At 33.9% G+C, this 26854-nt stretch overlaps 3 protein-coding genes across 4 annotated transcripts; 2 read left to right on the top strand and 1 right to left on the bottom strand.

Annotated features, from left to right (window-relative positions):
• The first annotated feature begins 800 nt into the window (after positions 1-800).
• Positions 801-13765, top strand: LOC124537799 (SWI/SNF-related matrix-associated actin-dependent regulator of chromatin subfamily E member 1-like). Its single transcript, XM_047114708.1, has 15 exons — positions 801-943; positions 1835-1914; positions 2306-2350; positions 2604-2854; positions 3378-3581; positions 5702-5789; positions 6220-6324; positions 6680-6813; positions 7437-7577; positions 8600-8710; positions 10136-10310; positions 11295-11402; positions 12045-12122; positions 12606-12740; positions 13624-13765. Exons 2-15 carry the CDS (start codon positions 1848-1850, stop codon positions 13656-13658), a joined length of 1677 nt encoding a protein of 558 aa, XP_046970664.1. The 5' UTR covers positions 801-943; positions 1835-1847; the 3' UTR covers positions 13659-13765.
• A 267-nt stretch (positions 13766-14032) lies between these two features.
• On the bottom strand, positions 14033-16941 carry LOC124537798 (RNA-binding protein 41-like). 2 transcript variants are annotated; one of them, XM_047114706.1, is made up of 5 exons: positions 16739-16941; positions 16380-16655; positions 15587-16166; positions 15142-15289; positions 14033-14524 (listed from the first exon to the last, which is right to left on the bottom strand). In XM_047114706.1, exons 1-5 carry the CDS (start codon positions 16741-16743, stop codon positions 14406-14408), a joined length of 1128 nt encoding a protein of 375 aa, XP_046970662.1. In that variant the 5' UTR covers positions 16744-16941; the 3' UTR covers positions 14033-14405. The 2 variants fall into 2 exon arrangements, with proteins under 2 accessions (XP_046970662.1, XP_046970663.1); XM_047114707.1 differs by having other exon boundaries at positions 15587-16163.
• A 547-nt stretch (positions 16942-17488) lies between these two features.
• Positions 17489-26853, top strand: LOC124537822 (ecto-NOX disulfide-thiol exchanger 2-like). Its single transcript, XM_047114744.1, has 11 exons — positions 17489-17762; positions 17928-18175; positions 18488-18697; positions 19222-19419; positions 20262-20758; positions 21103-21246; positions 21526-21709; positions 23071-23177; positions 25073-25177; positions 25740-25874; positions 26437-26853. Exons 1-11 carry the CDS (start codon positions 17656-17658, stop codon positions 26800-26802), a joined length of 2301 nt encoding a protein of 766 aa, XP_046970700.1. The 5' UTR covers positions 17489-17655; the 3' UTR covers positions 26803-26853.
• The last annotated feature ends 1 nt before the right edge of the window (position 26854 follows it).

The raw sequence follows: 26854 nt of genomic DNA, 5'->3' as shown, positions 1-26854 counted from the left end.
TATGAGATATTTTTATTTTTACGATAGAATGGTACAGGTATTATAGCAGAAAGATAATAACTTATTAATTTTCTTAATTTCGCGGGTAAATGTCGAATAGGGTTGTACCCCCAGAAAAACCGATGTCATGGCATCTGACAATCATCATAATATATTTTTAACATATAAATTAATGTATATTCCACAAGGCCCCCTGGCACCCCTTGCCCCTTCGGCAATAAATTAGATAGAGTTGATGTAAATTAAAACGAATACTATTTAAAAAAAATACTGTCTTTTGTTTTATTTACACATATATCAATTATTTTTAATGTTTTACGCCATGAGATTCTACAAATCGTAAAATATGTAATGGAAGTTTTAAAAACAGCTTGCAAATAAATTGACATAACAGATTATCTTAAATATTTGAGGAAAAAGTTACTATTTTCCTTGTAACACTATGACAGACATTTAAAAAAGTTACCTTCCTAATTGCCAATTTGGCTCAAGATGGTACATCGCATAGCCAACTTCCGTGCGATTTATGCCAATCTAGCTATTTATTTATTTATTATAGTATTATTACATTAACGACATTACACATCTATAAAGCTATTATAAGTACACTAGCACATTTTAGAAAAACACTTATTAATGCGCTTTGATAATTAAAAAGTATCTTTAGAACGACTTACTTTAAATTTTATATATTATTTGTAATTATGTTATTTTCCGATAAAAATATATTTAACAATTACCGTTTTATATGTACATCACGAAATATAACTTCAACTGTCAATGTCACAATTTTGCCAGATACCAATATGTCGAATAAAATGGCGTCTAGCGAATAGCAAGTGACGCTATGTTTGTGATGATTTAAAAGTGAATTTTTACAAAATATTAATTGTTTACAAGGGTACCATATAAAACAGTAAAAACATAAAAAGTTTATTTTCAGGTAATTTAAATTATTTTCAATGTATATTAATCACTTAGTAGTATTAATAAAATAGAAACGCATCTTGAATCAACATTTATCAATTTGAATATAAATATATCTTAATATAACAACGTGACGAAGTGTTCTTAATAACTATTCTATAAAGAGTATTTGTGTATTAAAGTTAACCATGTATATAGAAATGGTCTAAAACCATTCACTTTGTTTCTCATACATACAACTTCTACATGACTACACAACATACATAAAATACTGTATCTTCGTATTTATTACTTTAGTAACATATTAGTAAGGTTAAAAGAGTATTATAATACATTTGCAATTATCAATAAGTATCATATTATATTACAGTTTATTATAATAAAACATACCAAACTCAATTAGGTAACCTATAAATCCCTATTCACATAAAATGTTACTTATCTAGAAATACATATTCAATAGTTACCAGTGACCACAATATTTCACATTTAGTTTTATTACCATATATAAATGGTCATCATTTATGTCAGTATTATTTTACTATTGAAATAAAACCTTATTTTTAGGAACAAAACTTAGAAAGTATTTAAGTAAAGTGTTAGTGTTTTGATATTATAAAGCCACACAGAAGATATTATAATGTACAAGGTGTGAACAGACATAGGTCTGCACTCTGACTCATTATCCTCTCTAATGTCAATCAGACACATGAATGGAGGTTTTTGGAATGAAATAAGCTTTTACCTCCTTCCCATGACAAAAAAAACACCACATTTACACACAAATGTCCGGATGCTGACCCAAAAATTGGAATCTTAAGCCTTGCTTACCTCTTATACCTCATAATTATACCAATGATACAGTTAAAGTGCTTTGATTAAAGTGATGCTTACAATACTGTTTCAGGTATCCACGTGTTATGGCTACACCAAACAGCTATAAACAAAACACATCAATGTCTATGCCAAGCCCTCAGAATAATCCGCGTTCGTATCCCTCCTTTTAATTTGAATATAATTAATTTAGTAAAGTATACAATTATAAAATTGTTCTAGAAATAGATTCATTAGAATAAGGCAATAGTGCTGCCTTTTTTGCATCTAGTAATTGTTATGAGTTATGATTAATGTTTAGAATGTTAGATACTAACATACTTAACGTGCAAAGTACAAGACCTGATGTGCGAGCTTGGTTGAAGTACTTAGTAATGCTGGTATCTAACCGCTCTGTCCCTCGGACAAGCATGACGCATTCTCTCCGCTTTTATTTCGAACGAAATTGCATCTGCAACAATACTTTATTTTCTCTTTTATTCTTTATGCATTAGACTTACATTCTTATGTTGGATTTGTTTCATGTTTTGTTATGTCGAAACAGACTACATGATTGCGGGGCCCCCAATGAGTTTCGGTATGATGAAAGGTAAACACAAAGTGATTTATTTTATCTAATTTTCAAAATTTCACACATTCGTTTAGGTTCTGGGGTATCTAATAATTGATAAAGATTTCATCTCGCAATCACATCTGTTTATTTCTTAGAGCTTACTAAACTCGCTAGTGCCGCTCAGACTAATTTTTTTTTTTTTAGTATTATTTGCCCGTTCCGTTCCCGTCCCGTCCCTTACGCTTTTTGTTTTTTCTTTCATTGTATTGCCGCGCTGCTTGGCTTGAAGGCGGTATGAATGCACCGCCGCCTAACCAATACCAGTACCACCCTCAATACCAGGGCGGGCCGGGCATGGGCCCGCCGGGGGGGTACGGGTGGCAACATCAGGCGCGTTTCGGTGCAGAGAGTGCGCGGCGCTCCGGCGGCTCCACGCAGAGCTCGCAGGCCGCCAAGGACGATAAGACCAGCCCCTTCGTATCCACCATACACTCGCACCCTGGCTTCCAGCCGCAGAAGATTGGGAAGGGCGCTGGTGGTGTGAGTACCATTCGCTCTCTATTTAACTTCTTTAAAATATGGCAGTCAATTTATTTGTTAATATAGAATGTTGTGTTGTCTTAAATTTTCGCGATTATTACACATTTAAATAAAACTAGTTATAACGGATTTGAATCGCGTATATTAATTATTTTTGACATCCCGACGTTTCGAGCACTTTACAGCGTTCGTGGTCACGGGTAGACTAAGGTGGCATTTGTCTGTTTGAGGAACAAAAAAATATTATTTACAACTACCGCCAACGATTTCTCAAGAGAGATTTCTCGCTGTAAAGTGCTCGAAACGTCGGGATGCCAAAAATAATTAATATACGCGATTCAAATCCGTTATAACTAGTTTTATTTAAAATATAGAATGTTTCTTTTTCAACATTTTAACATGAAAAACAAGCAACATTCATACGAGTTCTTCCAAGTACATTTATAAATGGAAAATATATTATTGATTGAATTTTAAAATTTATTTTAAGCATGTCATTCTATCTAATGCCATTGTGTCACAGGGTGCGGGTCTCCCAAAGCCACCGAAGCCTCCAGAGAAGCCCCTTATGCCATACATGCGTTATTCTCGACGAGTCTGGGACAGTGTAAAAGCGGCCAACCCAGATCTAAAGCTATGGGAGATTGGGCGGATTATTGGTGGCATGTGGAGAGATCTACCTCAGGCGGAAAAGTACGCTTTTGTTGATGAATATGAAGCTGAGAAGGTATGACCATATTATATAAATATTAGTTCTTAAATATATAAAAAAATTGTATCAAAATAAAAAAAAAAATCATTTTTTAGCAAATATTTATAGATGAAAATGTTAATAATGCTTTTGTAATTTTTTTTATTATAAATATTTCGTATATACTGAGAATGTAATGATTGTTCTCATGTTTAGGTAAAAATGTTATCAAATTTCAATGAAATAATTATAAATATAATTTTCTATCATTTAATATTTGGGTGTAGGCGCAGTACACAGAAATGTTAAAAGCTTACCAATCCTCGCCTGCGTATATACAGTGGCTGGCACACAAAAACAGAGGTACAAATTAATATAGACCCTGTTGCCACAGTACAGGGGTCAAATTTGTGTAACACTCCATGTCACTGGCTTGATTTAACGTGGGCATAGGTCTTGATCTGTCCATTCTTTCATATCGGCGAGTATTTATAACCAGTAATTCGTATTTTTTATTAATTACATAAAGAGCATTATATTCAACCTTTTTTATGCTATTTAAGACGATGTCAGTTAACTTATAGAATATACTAATCGAAATAAATAAATTTTGGACATCATTTAACTAATTCGAATTTGACACAATATTTAAAGAAAAAAATATTAATTTTACTGGCAATACTGTTCGCGAGTTATATCATCCAATAGCCAGTTTGTTTCGTGCACCTAAACCATAACATCATAGAGAAAGCACAATCTTAAATTTATATTTTGAATTAATACAAATTTTGGTGAAAGAGTTACAAGTTTAAAAAACTCGCCGATAGAAATTATGACATCAGTGTTACTAGTGGTGGGTTTAAAGTACAAATTATAATGTTTGTATGCGTTGGTATGTACGTGAAGCGCATTCAAAAGTTATATACCGCGACTTCGCCTAGTGCTTGCCTTACTCGTTTTCTTTTTCTCTCTGACGCACATATATAAATATCATAATTATAAAATTATAAAGGCCGTGTAATATTCAAATGTTAATATTAATTTTATAAAATGGTAATATCATAATACTGTTGGATAATATAACATGAATAATTAATAATAATCTAGCTAATCTAAGCCTTGGAAAAGTCGTTTTTTTCAATTTGGTCTGATTATCTGTCTGGACCAGAGTCGGATTTAAAGTTCTAAAGGCCCTGGGGCCACAAAGCAGTGGAGGCCCTAGACCAACAGGAGCGTGGAGAACCCAATAATTATATTATGGATAATTAAACGTTTTTATTTCAAACAGTAGAAATGATTTATTCACATGTGTAGGTAACTTTTAAAACATTTAGTAGTAAGATTATTATAATTTGACTATATCTCGGTATTTGTTAACTCGCTGAAAAGTGTGGCCCCCACTCATGTGGAGGCCCCAGGGCAGTTGCCCAGGTTGCCCTCCCCTAAATACGGCCCTGTGTCTGATGCTCTTGAATGTGCATACAAACCGCAAACGCCCACGTAAAATGCAGTGTAACGTGTAACTCCCCTGGTGGGTTATTTATGAATATATAAATATTTATTTTTTCCGCAAATGTGATTCTTTGTACTTAAAACTTAACCCATGTTCGCTAGATGTTTTCCTGTTTTTAATCAATGTTGATAATTTTCATCCACGAAACATTTAGGCACATGTCAGTAAAAGCTATTGAGGTTTTTTATATTCACAGTAATATCTGCACAATATGTTTTGAAAATATATCAATCATATCATTAAATCTGAATACATTTATCATTATACGATCATGAGTGTTTCATTGGACATAATTAATTGATATATCCAAACCATTGAAATAAAAATTTAATGTATGTAGGATTATTTGATTTCATTTTGGGGATGTAGTTTTTTTGCTATAAATTGACTAAATAAATATTATGTCTGATCGCTATTATATTATGGTATAGCTTGCGAGTTAGAATAATTGAATAAGCTATAAAATACGTCATTAAAACGAAAATATCATATTGTGTGAAGTATATAGTAGATTTTTTGTTTCACATTTTCGATACATACCGAATCACTATGAATTGTGACTAACACACAAATTGCTAATTTTCCTCCACATGCACCATCACCCCATATATATAATGCACACGGGATCACATGTACGCTATAGTCGGAGTACGAAAAGAGTCTGAAGACGTACCACAATTCGCCGGCGTACCTGGCGTACATAGCCGCGAAGAACAAGGCTGTCGGTAAGGGTATGGAACTATTTGCATGTATTTTTTTAAATAGTTTAAGTTTAATTCATACAATGAATTTTTTTTGACATTGCAACACTGATTAAGGAGGTTATATATGACAGTTTCTTCATTCTGTACTACACCTACCCGTATTGTAGGTTTGTGGACTTACGTTTTTATTAATTGAATAATATTTATTCTGTAATAAAATTAAAAATATTAACCTAGTACCACCTGATTTATGTAAAAGTCTACATGAAATTGCAGTAATTTTTGTGCATAGTTTTATGAGAAGCAAAATAAAATAAAATAGCCTGCTTAATATTTAGTAGTAATGAGTATTTAATTAAGTCAGGTCTTCTCGAAACTAGAAATAAATCACATTTTAAATAAATGTTGAGAAGATACAATTTAGATAGCAATAATGTTAAATCTTTCAATCAAACAGTTGGTAATCTGGAAGAAGAAAGTTCGAGTAAGAAGGGGGGATCCCAGAAGGAACAGCAACAGCAAGATCGAAGAATTGACATTCAACCAGCAGAGGATGAGGAAGGTGAATATTGTATAAATAAATTGTACATATAATTAATTAAAAAGGCAATTGTTGTAAAAGCGGCAACATTTACGATTACTAGGGACCCGACCCGGTTTCGTACGTAAATATTCTACAGAATTTGTTTATTTACAACATCACTATAGAATCTTCTATAGTTATCAGTGTTTCTTAAGTATGCTGTCTATAGTAACTAAGCTAACTATAGTATCTATTAAAAAAAAACCGCAATCAAAATCTGTTGCATAACTTTTAAGATATAAGCATACATAGGGACAAACAGTGGTAAGCGACTTTGTTTTATAATATGTAATGAAGACAAGAAATACAAAACTAAACCTTTATTCGTTTTCAGATCAAGACGAAGGCTTGTCAGTGAAGCACGTGGCATACGCCCGCTATCTCCGCAACCATCGACTCATCAATGAGATATTCTCGGACACCGTGGTGCCCGATGTTCGCTCAGTGGTCACCACCGCTAGGATGCAGGTACTTATTAGTGTGTTACACAGTATGTGGTGTATAGTACGACACAACTTAGATGTCGCATCGGCAAAATTCGTAAAACCGATCACATCCGAATTGAGTACGCTTTCCCAAATTATCAATATTTATTTCTCATACAAATATGATCTTTGCACAAACGTAATAACTTGTAATATCATATGATCTAATATATTCGTCAATTTGACGCGTTGATTTACATGCACTTGCTTTCTCTGACGCGTGAATCTATAGCGACGAATAGCGTCGAATGGCGCGATAGGGAGCTATTTCTATTGGTTGTGTAAATCGGCAGTAATCGGTTTTATTTTCATTCCATTGCATTTTCCGATGCTACATCTAATTTGTGTCATACTATACCTTATAAAGAAATGAATTGTCTTCATTCGAAACTGTAGTTAGTTTTAGGTCGTCTGTATCACCCATACTCTACCATCGAAAAGCAAAACGGTAACATTTTATTTTATAAAGGGTAGTGTCCCATTATAAATACAGGCAAAAGGAATATAACAGAGTTCCCATTGCCATTTGTGAATTGCTCGGCTATATTTTGAAAAATAATTCGTTCTTTATTGGATATTTATTACATTATTTATGATCTTTTTTAGATATTAAAAAAACAAGTGCAATCGTTGACGATGCACCAAAAGAAGCTTGAAGACGAGCTGCAACAGATCGAAGAGAAGTTCGAGGCCAAGAAGCGCAAGTTTATCGAGAGCAGCGAAGCGTTCCAGGAGGAATTGAAAAAGGTATACTACAAATCAAAAAAATTAAAATCAAAATAACAATCTTTATTAACATAAGAATTAACAACATTAAATGCTTAAATATATATATACAAATATGAACTAAAACTAGTTACTGTATAAATCTTGACCGCGTGGAATGGTGGCAAGAATGCTAGCAGCATTTCCCCGTTGAATCGCTATTCCGATCCTCTGGGCAAAAAACGAACCAGCCCTCCTGGCAACAGTGGAGGCAATGAGGCGAGGTGTTATACTTTTGATGAAGCTTTTTGCACCACTACTCCAAGGGCCAAGCGTTTCGACAGCCAATGGAACAAAAAAAATCAAAATATACTTTATTCCAGTAGGCTTTTACAAGGACTTTTGAATCGTTATTTAACAACTATTTTAAGCGAAGCTACCACCGGTTCGGAATGTAGGTTCTACCGAAAAGGACCGGCAAGAAACTCAGTTTATACTTTTTCACCATATAAAAATACAGTTATGTTAGTTAATTACAACATGTATGTAATTCATCCAGACTGGTAGTCCACAGGTATTAATACCACGTTTTTTATCGTCTGCATAATCTTGTACTGAATAATATGCGTTCTTTACCTATGTATTCTTTACAAATGATTTAAATTTATGAAGGCGAGTTAAAAAAATATCAGACATATATTGGCAAATATTTTATATGGCTGAAAGAATTGAGATGGCCCAGTGGTTAGAACGCGTGCATCTTAGCCGATGATTGCGGGTTCAAACCCAGGCAAGCACCGCTGATTCATGTGCTTAATTTTTCTTTATAATTCATCTCGTGCTCAGTGGTGAAGGAAAACATCGTGAGGAAACCTGCATGTGACAAATTTCATAGAAATTCTGCTACATGTGTATTCCACAAACAGCGTGGTGGAATATGTTCCAAACCTTCTCCTCAAAGGTAGAGGAGGCCTTTAGCCCAGCAGTGGGAATTTACAGGCTGTTGTTGTTGTTGAAAGAGTTGTTACAAAAATGTCCGGTGCACTAAAGGTGTGTGTTTGCAGCACTGCAAGCCGGCGGTGGACGAGGACACGTTCGGGCGCATGGTGGAGCGCGCACTGGAGCAGTTGCGCCGCGGCGCCGCGCCGCCGCACGCGCGCGACCGCCCGCACGAGGTACGCTACGCACTATACACCACAGCTACTCAAACGAAATTAGCCATATTATACTAGCGGCAACTCCCCCTCCGATTTCGTTCTGAGCCGAGGTGCGATCTCATAGGAGACACCCTCAGGACGAACTTTAGTTTTAATTTAGAGCCCCGCGCTCAACCTCAGGGCAGGGGACATTAGTTCTCGCCCGAAAGTCAGGTGACGCTGTGAAGGCCAGTAGGGCCAACAGCAATACACAACACACAAAAAAAAAAACTAGCGGCAAGATACGATGGCCGTTTTGACACATTAAAAAAGTGATGTGAAATGTAAATTTATTATCGATATAATATATTCAAATCGTTGTTTTTTTTTTTTTTTTGCAAGTAATTTAATTCAAGTTTTTGTTGCGAGTAGTATCCGATTAAAAAGGTTTAATAAAAAAAATATAAAATAAGCTTAAGTTAATATTCGAACGAAATCAATTTAAGTCAAAAATTGGAATTAGAATGAATAACTTTATAAACAAATTACATACAAGAAATAAATTGATACAAGAAAGAAACCAAAAACACTAGTGGCTATATTTAATCGGAGTCGTCCAAACTGCTGCTTTCACTCTCACTGCTATCGTCACTCTCATTAATTATAAGTGAATTTTCTAAAATATTATCTATTTTCACATTTATTTCATAAAAAAAGTTATCTTCGCGGTACCCTAATATTTGTAGTTTAGAAATCACATTCGATAATTTTTATGACTAACTGCACGTCACTATTGACAATAAAGAACAACAATTTGCTCCTTTGATGTAATTATTTATGAAATACGAAACTTCATGAGCGGGCAAACGTCAAAACGGCCATCATAGCGTGCCGCTACTATAGTTAGCACAAATTATAATGACCTTGAAAACTTCGACTAAGACTGGGGGGAGGGGTATCGAAAATATATTGAGACTGATGGCTGTTAAATGTTTGTTTTATGTACAAAATTCTTGTGAAAGTTAAATAAAATTTAGCTCTTAAATATCTTTAAACGCCTACAAGAAGTGTTTCCGATATACTCAGTAATATTAATGTATTTTACGTGTCTGTTAACTAAAGTAAAGTAAAAGTAAAGTAACAGCCTGTAAATTTCCCACTGCTGGGATAAGGCCTCCTCTTCCATTAAGGAGAGGGTGTGGAACATATTACACCACACTGTTCCAATCCGGGTTGGTGGAATGCACATGTGGCAGAATTTCAATGAAATTGGACACATGCAGGTTTCCTCGCGATGTTTTCCTTCACCGCCGAGCACGAGATGAATTATAAACACAAATTAAGCACATATATATAGAGGTGCTTGCCTGGGTTCGAACCCGCAATCATCGGTTAAGATGCACGCGTTCTAACCACTGGGCCATCTCGGCTCTTAACTAACTTTAATGATATATTAAATGGCAGCCAATGGATCAGAACGCGATCAAAGCCGAGTCCGGTCCGAACGCACCGACGCAAGTTGACAAGGTTTCGACGACGGAAGTGAAGCCTGACGCCAACGTCACCACGGAACTAAACATACCGGAGGGCGAAACGAAAGAAGCGGCACCCGAGAACAACGCTACACAAGAAACCGAAGGTGCGATCATAACCTTTTTTGTAAATAATAATTCAACTTTGCCCCAATAGGCTATTTGACAATGCGAAAAATAAATTGTGAATTATCGTAATCAGTGTATATTATGAGTTTAAAAATGGTTATTTAGTAACGAAACTTGAAAATAATACTTAATTTATTCAAAAATCAATGAATAAAAATGCATTTTTTTAAAACGTTTGTCACGTGACACAAAACGCTCCTGATTGGCCGAGTTTATGATGAAGCCACTTTCTTGTAAACCTTGCTTTTCTACTATATGTACCATAGATTAAAATACAGCAAAGTGACGCCACCGACCCCATTGCGGCTCCATATTGTCCAAGTAGCGTTTACGCGCGTTATTTAAATATGGAATTTTTAATATGATATTTTTCGGCAAATATGTACTAGAACTAAAAAAAACAACTTTTACTGGGTTCCTTAACATCTACTAAATAATATAAAATGGATTTTAAAAACCAGTCAAATGGACTATTGTTCCTCGGTACAGCATGATATTTTCAACAAAACCATGAAAGATATTGCCGAAGTTTTGTTCAGAATACTCTTGAAATTGGAGGAGGGCATTGGAGGACAAGAGTCGCATTGGGTTCTAAAAACGAAGTTTGCAACTGTGATCTTAAAATTACTTAACAACAGCAGCCTGTAAATTCCCACTGCTGGGCTAAAGACCTCCTCTCCCTTTGAGGAGAAGGTTTGGAACATATTCCACCACGCTGTTCCAATGCTGGTTGATGGAATACACATGTGGCAGAATTTCTATGAAATTTGTCACATGCAGGTTTCCACACGATGTTTTCCTTCACCGATGAGCACAAGATGAATTATAAAGACAAATTAAGCACATGAAACAGCGGTGCTTGCCTGGGTTTGAACCCGCAATCATCGGTTAAGATGCACGCGTTCTAACATCTGGGCCATCTCGACTACATTACATTAAAATTACTTAATTTGTGTTTAAAGGTGAACGCAAAGAAGACAAACCAGTCGAGATGAAAGTTGAGAACAGGGAAGTTCCAGGGCCGGCAACTTTGCCACCACAGTCACAAATAACTTCACCCACACCCCCTGGTAACAACATTATATTATACTCTCTCATATTAAGCTTAATTTTTCATATAATTTTTTTTGTTAACATTTATTTATAAACATACATTATATGAATATAAGATTTTAAATTAACTACAAATGTCTCGTGAACAAGACATTCGTAGATAATGTCGAAATGTCGAGCTCCAACAGATAAAAATAAAAGACATGGTAAATATCCCATAATCAATAACTGTAATAATAACATGTCATAAGAGAATTCAATCAATCATTACTTTGTTGAATTCTATTCCATATGATAAATAGTAATTGTAAGTAATTTGTTCAAAAACTTGAAGCAAAAGCAAACACATAAGTGTACCAATATTGATTTACAACAATTCAACAAAAGTTAGTTACAAGTGAACCGACAAATATAATTTGTCCCTTAAATAGGTGAGAGAATGAGACTTAAAAGAGAAAGAAGCATATCCAATAAGATTCTGATTTGATTAAACATTAAACTTACTTTAGATTCCTGGCTCATAGTCTTTGAACCTATAAATCTTCTTAATATCATCCAAGCTCCAACAGATAAAAATAAAAGACATGGTAAATACCCCATAATCAATAACTGTAATAATAATATGAGTATGTGCTATAGTCAGTTGATGGTTGTTCCAGTGACCATGATGATGCCTCCTAACCCTAATGCTCCAGCTCACCCAACACCTCCTCACGGAGGACCACCTCCTCCACCAGGTAAATAAACCATGACAATTTTTTTTTTTTCATGAAACATATTCTTCACGTACCATTTCTCAACATGTGGCATGTTAATTCTACATCAAACATAATGATAAATTGTTGGTTTTTTAACTCTTAAATGAACTATGGTGCCGGGGTAAAACCACAGATTACAAATTAAACTAAATTTGCACAGCCATTTTGTTGCTTTCAAAAAGTACTAACACCAAATTCATTCATTTCTGGACCATTTTAAAACCGTGAAATAGCGTTTAATATTACGGTATAACAAAAAAATAGGACTTTCTAGAGCTTTCATGATGATAGATGATTCTTATCTTGTTTAAAGCGATCCACATAAGTTACCCCCGGACTTTGATATTTTATACGAAAATGAATATTACTATTTTGAACGGTTATAATGAAGTATTACTTAGCGCGTGTACGAAAGTCAGTAGTTAGCTTGAAATATTATAAGTTACAATTTTATTATCTTAGGCGGTTATGGCGCGGCAGGATACGGTGGCCGCTACTACCCGGGATATGCGGGCGGTTTCCCCGCCTACCCGCACTACTACCCGCCCGACCACTACCCGCCGCACCACGCGCCTCACCCCCACCATGAACTTAAGCGTGAGTGATCGTAATGTGCTAGAAACGCAATGATCGTATTTATTCCATTGATAGAAAATATTAAGACACACGTTACTTAGAATTTAATATCCTGATTGACTACGTAGCCTCATTAGTAACCCTTTTTAATACTTGTTGTATTTATAATTTCGCGTTGAAAGTTTCGATTTTAATTCATAGTGTTCGAGATAATTTGGTACCTCATTAATCATATTCGTCAGCGATTTCATATAAGCATTTACTAATAGCTAACAAAATGGAACTTGGAACCTTATTTCTTGTCAATTTAAAGAAAAACAAGCATGATTTTCTCATAAGACTCATAACCACAAATAACTTATCATTATCACGTCTCCTATATATTATATTAAAACTATAATATAAATTATTGTTTTATATTTAGAAGGTGATTAACTAAACATACTTATTTATTTCTACCACAGTACTTATACAATATATTCTTGTGCATTGAAATAAAAATCCCTTAATCACTAACATAGATAAATGAATTTTAAGAGGACATGTATCCAGGGCCGTATTTAGGGGAGGGCAACCGGGGCAACTGCCCAGGGGCCTCCACATGAGAGGGGGCCACAGTTTTCAGCAAGTTAACAAATACTGAGATATAGTCAAATTATAATAATGTTACTATTTAATATTTTAAAAGTTACCTATACAAATACGAAACAATTCATAGCTTACTGATTGAAATAAAAAAAAAACGAATTAATTAATAATAATATAATTATTAGGGTGTTCACGCTTCTGTTTGTCTAGGGCCCTCACTGCTTTGTGGCCCCGGGGCCTCCACACCTTTAAATCCGACTCTGAATGTATCGCACTGAAAACACTCTTAAATATACAAAACAATACTCTATTACAGCCGAGGAGCCACCAGCTAAGAAAGAGGCCGAATGATTGTCACCGAAACGCGTCGTGAAACGGCGCAGAAAATCTTCATCTAAGGAGACTCAGTAAAGTACTTCGAGGATTTTCAGTGATTTTAAATCGGACAATTTATGAATCATAAGACACACCCGTGAAATATCAGTAACGAGACTTGATTAGTGATGAAAAGTGAATAAAGAAAATTTCATCTAAATATTTTAAAATTTCAACTAAACAAGAACTATAGGAAGAATCTCCTTCGGAATTTCATTCTTCCAATTTTCGTTACAAATTGTTAAGTGACTGTTGTTTATATTAAAACATTTAATGTGAATTACAAATTTATAATCAATTTTCTAAAATTGTGATTGTATAAGGAAAGGTTCTCAATAAAATAGAAGTAAGGCATTTATGACTGTGTACTTTAGTTAGTGCGCACATTATTTAAGAAATATATTCAATAAATCTTAGTGATACAATAATCTGATAAAACATTTATAGCAACATCATTCCTCTATACTGCAAAACATTTAACTAAAAAATAATAATTAGCAGATGATATTCTTACACACATCTTAATTTAACATCAATGATTTTGCAGATACAGTGTGAATATAACAATTGTTTAAAATTAGGATAAAATTATATTGATAATACTTTATTTACATTTAGTATGCTTAGAACCTAGGTATATATTAGTTACGTAATAATAAATTAGTTACTTAAAGTAAAACTTAGATGTCAAAAGCGTGTAAAAACTACAAATTGCAAGTGTGTTTATCTGTTCTCTTCCATCTGAATTCTGTTGCTGTTTCGCCCAAATTGCGCAATTATTGGGCGACCATCCAAAATCGTTCCGTTTACTTCTTCCAAAGCCTGTATAGCTAAGTCCTCACCTGTGGAATAAAATTTGTATGAAAATAAATTTGTTTTATTTTATCTGAAATTCACTTTATACAAAAACATTGGCAGTTTGTAGCTAGTGCTAAAGCATAAATGATACCTCTTTTTTTTCAAAAAAAAAAAAGTTATGAAGAATTACCCTATTCCATGGCTAAATACCCTATTGCTAGTCTAAATGTAAAGTTGGATCTTTTTGAATCCATTATGGTAAGATATGGTAAAATAAATAAAAAATTAAATCTATAAAATGTAATGTGGACTCAATAAATATGGCATTTTGAATGTCGCTAACTTTAGAAGTAAAGTGGATAAAAATATTGAAGTAGAATTGTATTATAATAATATGTATATTGTGAAACATATGTATATATATAATAATGTGAATTGTATTAAACAAGGACTGTTTTTAAAGCATAATATAGCAGAGCTTAAAAAATCTGGCAAGCAAGGAACTTGGTAATCAAAGGTTAGCTCAGCTCATCTTTATTAATTCAATTGGAATAGTAGAATAATTATTAAAAAAAAATCACAATCATTGCCATTATTTTTGTACAGTTTATTATAATTAAAAAGTGATATCGAATAATATAGTAATGAAAAAAATAATTACTTTGAAATGTGACAAAGGCTTGCCCCCTCATCCGTCCTGTCATCAGCCGTAAATCAACCGGACCTCCATTCTCCAAGTGAAACTGGTTGAAGAGCAACATCAATTGTTCTTGTGGTACAGATGGTGAAATATTTTTGAGGAACAGCACCTTAAATAATATAGTCAATGTCATAAGAGAATTCAATCAATCGTTACTTTGTTGAATTCTATTCCATATAATAAATAGTAATTGTAAGTAATTTGTTCAAAAACTTGAAGCAAAGGCAAACACATAAGTGTACCAATATTGATTTACAACAATTCAGCAAAAGTTAGTTAGTTACAAGTGAACGGACAAATATAATTTGTGTAATTTTAAAGTCCCTTAAATAGGTGAGAGAATGAGACTTAAAAGAGAAAGAAGCATATCCAATAAGATTCTGATTTGATTAAACATTAAACTTACTTTAGATGGTATTCCTGGCTCATAGTCTTTGAACCTTTCAATCTTCTTAATATCATCCAAGCACATCTTTGTCCCTTCTAGAAGTTGTTCTTCAGCTGCATTAATTGGTACCACAATGTCGACAGCTCGGTACTCATCTGCTTCCTCATGCTGTACTGGCTCCAACCTTACTATTTTGTTCTCCTTCACAGTGTACATGGTCTGCCGCTTAGGTCCGATTATATCTTGATGTGACTTTGGACGTTGAACTTTTCCAGGCATATCTTTTACATCCCACAAGCTTCCTGGCTTAACTTTCGATGGACCTGCAATGGGATCCTTGGAATGTATTCCTGGATCTTTTTGCTGCAAAAGTATTTTTTCCTTCTTCCTTTCAAGACGTCTCAATATTTTACGTCGTTTTGTTATTGGTAAAAGATTGTCATTCTTTAAGTGACCAAAAAGTTCTTCTTCGATTTCTTTTAATTCATTCATAGGATGTCCTTCTGGATAGAATTTCATTGGGTGTTTATGTATTCTGTTAATGATATCTTCAGCTGCAGCATTAGAAGTAGTGGGAGTATCCTTGTCTTCTTGACTACTAAAATTTACGATTTTATATACTATTACAAACAAATAGTACAGTATTCAGCATGTTAAATTGAGTAAAGATGTAGATGAAAAAATGTTTTATGAGATTTCTGATCTATCAAAGCATATCACCCTACAATTATCTTATGAATATAAAACCTTAAAATTAGTGCTTTTATTACTCATATTTTAATGGCTCGTAATTTAAATGCTACTGACTTACCTCCCTGAAGCATTCTGAAAATCATTAATTTTATTGTAAAGTCCCTCTAATTTTGACTTCAAAACATTCGATTCAATCTTTTTTCGCTGATCTAAGAGGCCTGCCTCGTTTTCCTGATACAACTTTATCTCGTCATTGGTTAAACCAATCTTCTTCAGGCATTCCAAATGCTGAATATCTTTTTCAACCTTTCTGAATTCTTCAGCTGTTGATATTCCATATTTCGTAAAAGGTAACACTTCGGACGTCTTTTGAAATTCTTTTGGCATTTCAGAACTAAAACAACATGAGAAAACTATAAAATATATTCAAAAAATTCTGATTTAAATGATAATAAATATTGCCGTATAGTATCATACCACATTTTGAGGATATTAATGCGACATCAGAAGTATATAACACGATTTATTTTTACACATTTAGGTATATTAATTTTAAGCTATATATTTTTAAGCAAATATCCCATTATTACGCTTAAATTGAATTGCTCTCTGCTAATTCAATTTTATTAATTCACAAACAAAATCGTCTGTCAAATCCGCTTCAGGCTATAGACAAAATCTAAGATAAAGTAAATACGATATTTTTATTAAATAGAGTAAACGATCCATCTATGGTTACTTAATAACTATTTTAATATTATAAAAATATAGTAAAAAGATCTGTATTTGATTCCAGTTTACAGACAATTAAGTATAATATACTGTGTATATTTTTATCACGTCTATTTTTTTTTAAATTAATACGAAACGATAATACTGAGACCGAAAATTTTAGACACAATTTATACAGTATTAAAATGAATAGCAAATAATATGGTAATTTACAATTTTTTTACAGAATATTCTGTGGAACAATATTATATATTTTACAATTAAATAATAAATTGAATATTAGAAAGAAAAGAAACAAAATTTATCACGTAGTAATTAAATATCACCAATACAAAGAAATATATTTTTTAAATTTTTTTAAGCCTTCATTTCAATGGCATCTTAATTGTTAGATGCACGTATAATTTGTGACTCCAGCTAGCTGGTTGTTGATACGGAATGCTAAATTATGGTTTACCGTTTATGTTCCTTACAAATTACAATAATCAGTTGTCAACTTGTCACACCGTTTCAGTTGTTTTACTCAGTGAAATTCACTGTCGTCTCTCATTCTCATTTGTCAAAATTAAACCAACGGAAATCTAAATCAATCAAATTACAGGAAAGAAATAGAAATCATACATGTTTGACTCACGCTTGGCCGCTACTATAATTGTATTGTAATGGAGAATATACGACAGTACAATTATAGGAAGTGTGCTATTTGTGGTGTGCGAAAGTTACCCAAGTCTAACACGCTCTTTTCAAGTTTTCCTTTAGACCCAGATCAGTAAGTTAAATACCATATTTATTTTAACATTTTAATGTTTATAATTTTACAAGTTTACAACATAAAAACTTAAGTATCTGATCGTATATTTGAATCGAACCAACTTATGAAAAGTAAACTTAGAAGCATGCTACCCTTACTTTAACGTATAAATGCCGCTTTCAGATGCCGATTATGGGTGAAAGCAACTGGTGATGAAGATTTAATTCATTTGCCGATTGAGAAGTTGCATGAGCTAAAGTATTTATGTGGTTCTCATTTTGTGCCTGAGTTTTTCAATATCAAAGGAAATCGTTTACTTAAAACTGCAGTGCCAACTGAGAAGCTTACTAGACCACCTTTATCTGATGATACTTTAAATGAGTTTCCTTTACATGTTAAGTCCTTTTATGAAATGAGGAAAAAGGATTCAGGTATGTAAATTAAAGTTAAAACGAAGTATGTGTTTATTTAAATTATAGTAATTAAATTCTTTACTGTTTGTGTTCCTCCAATTACTTTAAAAAGCACTTTATATACTCTTTGACTCATGCCAAATAGAATATAAGACAAATAATAATAAATTCTTTGGTGTAAGATTGTATTTACAAAAATTGTTTGTTATTTTATAATTATTGAAATGAATTCCTAGAATCATGAAAGTTATAACATGGATATGAATCAAATGGTATCTCTTTTAGTACCTCCAATGTGTTTAATGCCTCATAATATGAATTTGCCTCCAGTGAACCCGTCACCGAATGCACATGTGACTCTCATAGGTCCTGAAGATATGAACATCGACGCCGAAGAATCGTCAAGTGACCCTAATATTCAAGGTCAAGATGTTCAAACAAGTCAACCAGACGATGTATCTAGTACACAGAATCAAAGGAGACGGTCTCGAGAACGTTCTACTCATAACAGTCGTCGTGATAAGGATAGAAGTACTTCTGGTAAAAGAACTTTAACCTGTTATGGTCTTATAAACATTGTTTAAAGTAAAAGTAATGTAACAGCTCGTAAATTTCCCACTAAGTTGGGCTAAGGCCTCCTCTCCTATTGAGGAGAGAGTTTGGAACATATTCCACCACGCTAATCCAATGTGGGTTGGTGGAATTTTCTAATTTTCTTTTATGAATTTTGATGAAACTAGACACATACAGGTTTACTCACGATGTTTTTCTTCACCGCCGAACACAAGCTGAATTATAAACACAATTAAGCATGGTGCAACTCGAAATCATCAGTTGAGATGCACGCATTTTAACAACTGGGCCGTCTCAGCTCGTTCTTTATCTAGTATTTAATTAAAATTTAGCAAGTATTTTTCTATTAACAATAGTTTTATGTACGAAAGAAGAAAATTAATTATTGATTAATTTACAACCCTCTCAACAGCATTTATAATTCATGTTATTCATTTAAAAATTTACGTTTTCTAGACCAAGTTAGTTATGTGCTTCTACATTTATTCCAGATCGGAGGTGGCGTTCACGATCACGCGATCGTCGTGACAGATATTCCAGAAATGATAGGAATGACAGAAATAGACATGATAGACAAAGAAATGATGATAGAGACAGGCGCACGAAATGGGAAAATGCTGATGCTGGCACTGGTCAAGGAGTTCTCCTTGGAAATAACATGGGAAATATGAATATGGGAATTATGCCAGGTATCCGGAATCTTGATTTATTTTTATCTTATCTGAACAATAGGCTATTTGACAATATGAAAAATAAATTGTGACTTATTGTAATCAGTGTATATTATGAGTTTAAAAATGGTTATTAACTAACGAAAGTTGGAAATAATACTTAATTCATTCAAAAATCCATAAATAAAATTGAAAATTTTCAAATGTTTGTCACGTGACACAAAACGCTCCTTATGATGAGGTCACTTTCTGGTAAACTTTGCTTTTCTACTATATGTACCACAGATTAAAATATAAGAAAGTGACGTCACCGACCCCATCGCTGCGCCATATTGTCCAAGTAGCGTTTTTGCGCGCTATTTAAACATGGAATTTTTAATATGATATTTTTCGGCAAATATGTTCTAGAAATAAAAAATCTACTTTTACTGGGTTCCTTAACTAAATGATATAAAATGGATTTTAAAAACCAGTCAAATAGCCTTTTATTCCATGTCCATTCCGCAGATATAATAATGAAGGACCAGATCAAGGGACAGGGAAAGTGTAATTTATATCATAATCAGAAAAGCATTTATAAATTAATTAAGTTTGAACCTAACCATAATTTTAAATGCGTTTTCTTTATTACTTTTGTTGAAACTTGAAATTTTCAAATTATGTAAGTCACAAAGTATCTGAAACAAATGCACATATGTTATGGTGTTTTAACTTCTGATATTTAATCTCACTAGTCTTCTATTTACTCCCATATTAAATGCACTTGTCACAGTATTTATATTATGAATATAATATTTCAGTTTAACATGTGTTTAATTTAAGAGTTTTATTTTTATTAACAAGTATTTTATAATCTGTAGGTATGAATATGATGCAGTATCCTAATATGATGAATATGATGGGACAGCAATCGATAGATGGATCTCAGGTGCAAATGCTCCCAAATATGAACATGATTGGCAACATAATGCCTAACATGATGGACCAGAATATGATGATGATGAATCAGCAGATGATGCCTGCGATGATGGCTAATCAACACATATTTTTTAGCAATAGTGCTCTTTTGCCCCCTATACATGGTGTTTCATTACGTAAGAGACGAGATAAGCCTAAAGGATGTCGTACAATTATTGTGGGAGGTCTCCCATCGAATGTCACACATGATACGTTGAATGAAATGTTTCAAAGGTTTGGTATAATACAAGATATAAAGTCGCCAAGAACTGGAGTATATTATATTCGCTTTGAACGACAAGAGAGTGTGGAGCCATCATTCTTTCTTTCTGGCTTTAGATTTAAATATCACAATCAAACTGATAATGAAGCTACCACAATATTTATTGATTATGCAATGGTAAGTGTATATAACATTTGATTATTTATTATAGCTAGATATAAAATTTTATGTTTATTATTTATAATGCCTCACTACTAGCAGCTAAGTATGCTCGCACCTATCTGTTGTATTGACTATTGTATTTTGTATGTATGTATATTTACTTTTAATTTGTTAATGCACTAGCTTACTATGTTTTCTCTTGTAAGTCTCTTTCAGTAGGGTTGCCTGGAAGAGACAATACTTAGTGATAAGGCCGCCCTTTGCATACTTTTGTAGTGATTTTGATTTTAAGCTTTTTTCTTGTTTTTTGTTTATTTTCTGTGTGCAATAAAGCTGTTATTATTATTATGCTTATGCAGAACCGTGACGATCAAAATGAATTTGAAAAACAACAACGTGAAAGAGAGCCGACCCCTCCACGTGTCGAACCCTTTACGGCGACTGCATTGTCGAATATAACAGAGAAGATTAAAAGTGAGACAGACTTTGCAACTGCGGCACATGTGAGTATTTACATAATTGTAATGTAATTACAACAACAACAACAGCCTGTAAATTCCCACTGCTGGGCTAAAGGCCTCCTCTCCCTTAGAGGAGAAGGAGAAAGAACATATTCCACCATGCTGTTCCAATGCGGGTTGGTATAACCCGCATTGGGAAGTTACAGGCTGTTGTTGTTGTTGTTGCGATTCAAATCCGTTATATTTAAATGAGTAATTATATTTAAATAAGTAACTAGTTTTATTTAAATGACTAAAATAAGTTAATCTATATCATTTCAGACGTTAGCGGTTTGGTTGGAACGTGGCGAGTGCAACAAGAAGTATGCGAATTCATTCTACTCACTCATTCAAGCGAGCAACAATCAAATCCGAAGGTTATTTAATGAGAAAATGCAACTCGACGACGAGTTTCTGAACATGAAGAATACTATCAAAGACAAGTTTTCACACGTCGTGATGCAATGTGAGTAGATTTCATATATGTGACATCAACATTTGACGACCTCCATGGTCGAGTGGTGTGAACACCGGTTTCCATGGGTACGCCACTCTGAGGTCCCGGGTTCGATTCCCGGCCGAGTCGACGTAGATTACCATTAGTTTTCTATGCTGTCTTGGGTCTGGGTGTTTGTGGCACCGTCGTTACTTATGATTTCCATAACACAAGTGCTTCAGCTACTTACATTGGGATCAGAGTAATGTATGTAAATCACAGTGGCTTTTACTCCACCAAACTACACATCATCAGGATCAGAAGTAATGGATGCGGAGTGAATACTGGGTAACATCAGGTTTTTATTTTAAAAGATTTCACAGTAAAGTTCCGGCGCCATGTATATTTATGTAGGTAATGATAATATTCGAAAACTTACTTTGGTTCGCGTCATATTAATTTGCCTGTATCATCATATGTGTAAATAAATTGACAATGTCTGTGTGTTTAATTATGCTTTAAAATGTTTCTGTATAATTCTCCTTAAGCGTTACTTCTATAATAAACTCAAAATAACCACTGCTTAACTGCTTGTGTTGAACTTTGTGCAAGCTATGACTACTGCACTCACAATTGTTACATAACACAGAGCGGCAAAGAAATATGACGCTAGCTATAATGTAGCTGAGGGGAGGGGTCCCCATAAGATGGGATTGTTTTAAATATTTCTAAAATGGTATGTTTCTTGTATCTACGGACTGGAACTTAATCTGTACCCAGCATAATTGCAAGTTTACTCTAGAAATAAAAAGGTAATGTCGAGTATATGGCGAAATGGAAAACTGCTATCGTTCAGTTAGTTACTTCCATCATTCAACTTTTATATACGTCAAATACCATCGGAAGAAGACAAGGGAAACTTATTTCAACTCCGCTGACCAAGATTGTTAGCATATGTACTTTCGTGAACAAATAAAGTAAGTATAAAGCACTTTCTCAGAGAGCATTTCACAGCTTCAGAATCCAGTGCATCAATATGAAGACAGCAGCATTCTTCTTCAACATTTTTACTTATGAAACCTTGTATTTCAAGGTGATTTTTATTAAGATCTCCATAATGCTATTTCTTTTCTACTGTCAATGTTAAAAATGTAAATATATTGTCGGATCCAAAATATTATCAATATTCCGACTACATTCAATATTACATATTTCAAACATTTTATATTCTATTTATCCTATTTGCCTTACATATGGTAAAGTATTATTTGGGCACACAGTCCAGTCTTCATCCCATTTACTTCAGCTTTGGCCTTATGCCATCAGTACTAACTTCTAACGATAGGATAAATATCAATCAACTGTTAACACTATAGTTTTCCTCATAACAGTCGAGCAGGTAGCAAAAATATTGTCGGCGGCAAAGCATCAACGCGTGTCGGACCATTTCACGAAACAGCAGCGTCGGAACATCGACATGTGGCTCAAAATGACCGAGGTACAGTTATTTGTGGTTGGAGAACTGTCGAGCATATCCCATATATAATTTGCTCATGTTTATAAGTCCAAATCAATGCAAATCCATATGGATGCTGCTGTAGATCAAAATTAAATCGAAAACAAAGTCTATGAGGTAAACAAAATGCCCTTTAGTCTATTCCAACCATAATGCCTAAATAAGAAATATTTGACGTTAAAGTGCCTAATATCATATGTTGAGAATTTAATCGATTAATTCAAAATTGTAAGGTATTATATTTATCTTATGTGTTTTTTAAAACAAAAACTTTCATAAAAAATTACGAAACTCTTCGTACTATTGGTAGTGTGGGATAGGGATGTCCTTCCTACATACATCTATTTTTAATCATTTTCAGGAATCGTAATATTAATCTTAGAGATATACTTGAGCTAATCATATATAACCTTAAAATAATTTGCTCTATGAGAAAATAATTTTGAAACTGTGGTCGACAGCTCCCTAACCGTTCTTAAAATAAATCCATATGAACCGTGCTGTGATTATGTTATTAAACTGTTACAATATATCTCAACAACTTCACTATTAAATGGAGAACAATATTTGTTAGACGAAGCAGGTTACAAATATTTTTCTGTGGTTTTGTCATAGCTCGGTTGATCTCATGATATTTCCTTTGTTTATCTATACTCTATTCGTTCATAAATTATGCCTCTTGAGCCAAAAATGAAGGTAAGTTAGTCATAAGTATAATATGCGTAATTTACGTTGGCTAGATAGAACCTTTCAGAGACCTCTTATTTAAGATACTTGGCTCGCACTTTACATCGCACGGGTTAAACGAAAGGTGGACTCACGAAACTCAAAGGCGACACCAGATCTACGAAGCCCCTTTCACAGTAAAAAATGTTAAATCAAGGCCGACGGAAGTCGCCCTCATTGCTTATATAAATTAACATATGTGTAAACTATATCGGTGAAACACAAGACAAATATTTGACTGGCCAACTTAGATTGCGTATATTTGTAATAAACGACAGGCCCATCCAGATGACTGTTCTAAATGGCTACCGTGGATGTTTAGGCTTGAGTATCGCCTAGATCTGATCTTCAAATTCGTGGGAAAATCAACAAGACATCAAATGCTGAACACACGGTTCAGAATTGGTAAGAATAAATGTGGCAAGTGGATTAGTTAACTTTCATGCTCTCCACAACAAAGAAGTTCTACAATGTACTTATTTTATCTTTTATTCTTTTTATCTCAAAATTATTCATTAAGGTATAAAGGTTCAATTAATAGCAATCCACTTGGTACATACAGTTATCAAAGGAGTTTCTGTATGGCACTTTTGACCCAAAAAAGTGTACGATGTAAGCAAGAAGAAATAAACTACTGCGACTTCTATAATCCACGATATCGTGTAAGTATAACGAAATAATCAAGAAAAGCTTTTTGTTCGCGATCTCAAATGCAACTCTGTCGTCAATTCATCTCGTGGATGATAAGGTAATTGGTATACCGATTTGTCAAAATGTTATTGACTTATAGTTTGATTGAAACATGCCTCGTAGTTTGATATAAAAACGATAGAACGAACTCTTAATTATCTGTGTCGCCGAACTGCTACATCGTGCAATCTTCTGGGACATCAGGCAGAGCCACATATTCTCCAAGTCTTCATCAGCGTCAGCAGGGAGCAGTGACTTCATTTCAGCATTCGAGGACATGGATAATGAACATTTTGACAGATTGTGGATTAATTTAACTTTATTTGTAAACTATGTTATGAAAAAGTGCTTGAAAAAGAATGTTATAATTCAAAAAAAGGAACTACATATATATTATATTTATAGTTTGTGGCAAGCCTATTTTCATGTTTAATTGATACTAATAAAGAAGCGATTTACAGGAGGTAGAGAATATAAAGGAAGAATTTAATGCAAACTTTGAAGATGAAGAAATAGAGAAATTAGGCAAGAATGTAGTGGCTTTGGAGCGATATGAAGAGTTAAAGGTATTATTTGTTGTATTAAGTTTCCAGTGACTTAGGCGATTTATTGACAATTGCATTTATTGTTTAGAATAGATGAAGCTGAATGTACATGGTGAAATTTATTTTAATTTTTAAATACTTTGACACATATTGACTTATATCTGCTGAGTCGAGATGGCCCAGTGGTTAGAACGCGTGCATCTTAACCGATGATTGCGGGTTCAAACCCAGGCAAGCACCGCTGATTCATGTTCTTAATTTGTCTTTATAATTCATCTCGTGCTTAGCGGTGAAGGAAAACATCGCGAGGAAACCTGCATGTGACAAATTTCATAGAAATTCTTCCACATGTGTATTCCACCAATCGCATTGGAACAGCGTGGTGGGAATATGTTCCAAACCTTCTCCTCAAAGGGAGAAGAGGCTTTTAGCCCAGCAGTGGGAATTTACAGACTGTTGTTGTTGACCTATATCTATTATTTATCAGATCTCTAATTAATAATAATATCGAGGTGACAAAATGTAATAAACTAAATGCTTCAAAAATTTGTTGTAATTATCACATTTGATGATTTAATTTTAGAGAGAAAACGAAAACTTAACATACGAATTAGAAGGTTACAAGAATGAAGCGCATCTAGCAAAAGACGAAGCAGAGAGGAAGTTTGAAAAGTTCAAGGCACATTTTATTGCTCAACAAGCCTTACAGAACAAACAGGTAATACATTTTCTTGTATCTAAGTACAGTCTCGGTAAGAAAAGGTGTCACCTTAAGATCTATTTTCGTGTGCTCAGTATGAGCGATAATCTGCTTTGCCGATCGAGAATGACATATTGCGACGCAATGATTTGATGTTTAGATTCAATAGGTTACTTGGTGGTAAGGCTTTGTGCAAGCCCATCTAGGTAGGTACCAGCCACTCATCAGTTATCCTACCGCCAAATAACAGTACTCAGTATTGTTGTGTTCCGGTTTGAAGGGTGAGTGAGCCAGTGTAACTACAGGCACAAGGGACATAACATCTTAGTTCCCAAGGTTGGTGGCACATTGACGATTTAAGGAATAGTTAATATTTCTTACAGCGTCATTGTCTATAGGCGATGGTGGCAACTTACCATCAGATGGCCCATATGCTCGTCCGCCAACCTATTCCATAAAAAAAAACTAAGAGTTTAAGAGTTGATAAAGGAATAAATTTGAAGAATGACTAGTTATTCTGACTGTACAAAATGTATTTGGACTGTGAAACAAATAAACCAATTAATAATTATAATTGTAGGTCTATCCGCCGTTACCATCTCATCACAAGGTGGAGCCAACATTAACAACACCTGTGAAGCCGTTACCACCACCACCAACGCCGGATGACGATAAAGTTGTCGTCACTGGTCCATCAGTGCCACCGTCGGAGGCTAAACTCATAAGCATATTGACGGCATTTTTGATGGTCCATCCTTTAGGAGCATCATTAGATTATCTCGTTTCCTATGTAAGGTCTATGACCCCAAATGTAACACAAGCAACTGTACTGGCAACATTACAAAAATATGTAGATATTTTTTATTGTAAAACAACTGGTGTTGGTGCTTGTATTGAACATAGATGGTTGTTTATAACATTTGAAACAATTAAAAAAGAAATGTAATATTTATTTTAATTGTATAGTTCTTAAGAGTAAGAAGATTTATAATAAATAA

The sequence above is a fragment of the Vanessa cardui genome, chromosome 19, assembly GCF_905220365.1.
Source record: "Vanessa cardui chromosome 19, ilVanCard2.1, whole genome shotgun sequence".
NCBI classification, from domain to species: Eukaryota; Metazoa; Arthropoda; class Insecta; order Lepidoptera; family Nymphalidae; genus Vanessa; species Vanessa cardui.
Note: the sequence above shows the minus strand (reverse complement) of the source record. Positions and strands in the feature narration are given on the sequence as shown.

Bases quoted from the DNA above. Each gene is read 5' to 3' on its own strand.
- LOC124537799 (XM_047114708.1), top strand. From the start codon at position 1,848: ATGGCTACACCAAACAGCTATAAACAAAACACATCAATGTCTATGCCA. The intron at 3,582-5,701 runs GTATGACCATAT...TGTACGCTATAG, and splicing joins ATGAATATGAAGCTGAGAAG to TCGGAGTACGAAAAGAGTCT. The intron at 5,790-6,219 runs GTATGGAACTAT...TCAATCAAACAG, and splicing joins GAACAAGGCTGTCGGTAAGG to TTGGTAATCTGGAAGAAGAA.
- LOC124537798 (XM_047114706.1), bottom strand. The intron at 16,167-16,379 runs GTAAGTCAGTAG...CGTAAATTTTAG, and splicing joins TTTCAGAATGCTTCAGGGAG to TAGTCAAGAAGACAAGGATA. The intron at 14,525-15,141 runs GTAATTATTTTT...TTTATTCCACAG, and splicing joins AGCCTTTGTCACATTTCAAA to GTGAGGACTTAGCTATACAG.
- LOC124537822 (XM_047114744.1), top strand. From the start codon at position 17,656: ATGGAGAATATACGACAGTACAATTATAGGAAGTGTGCTATTTGTGGT. The intron at 18,176-18,487 runs GTATGTAAATTA...ATTTGCCTCCAG, and splicing joins AATGAGGAAAAAGGATTCAG to TGAACCCGTCACCGAATGCA. The intron at 25,875-26,436 runs GTAATACATTTT...TTATAATTGTAG, and splicing joins AAGCCTTACAGAACAAACAG to GTCTATCCGCCGTTACCATC.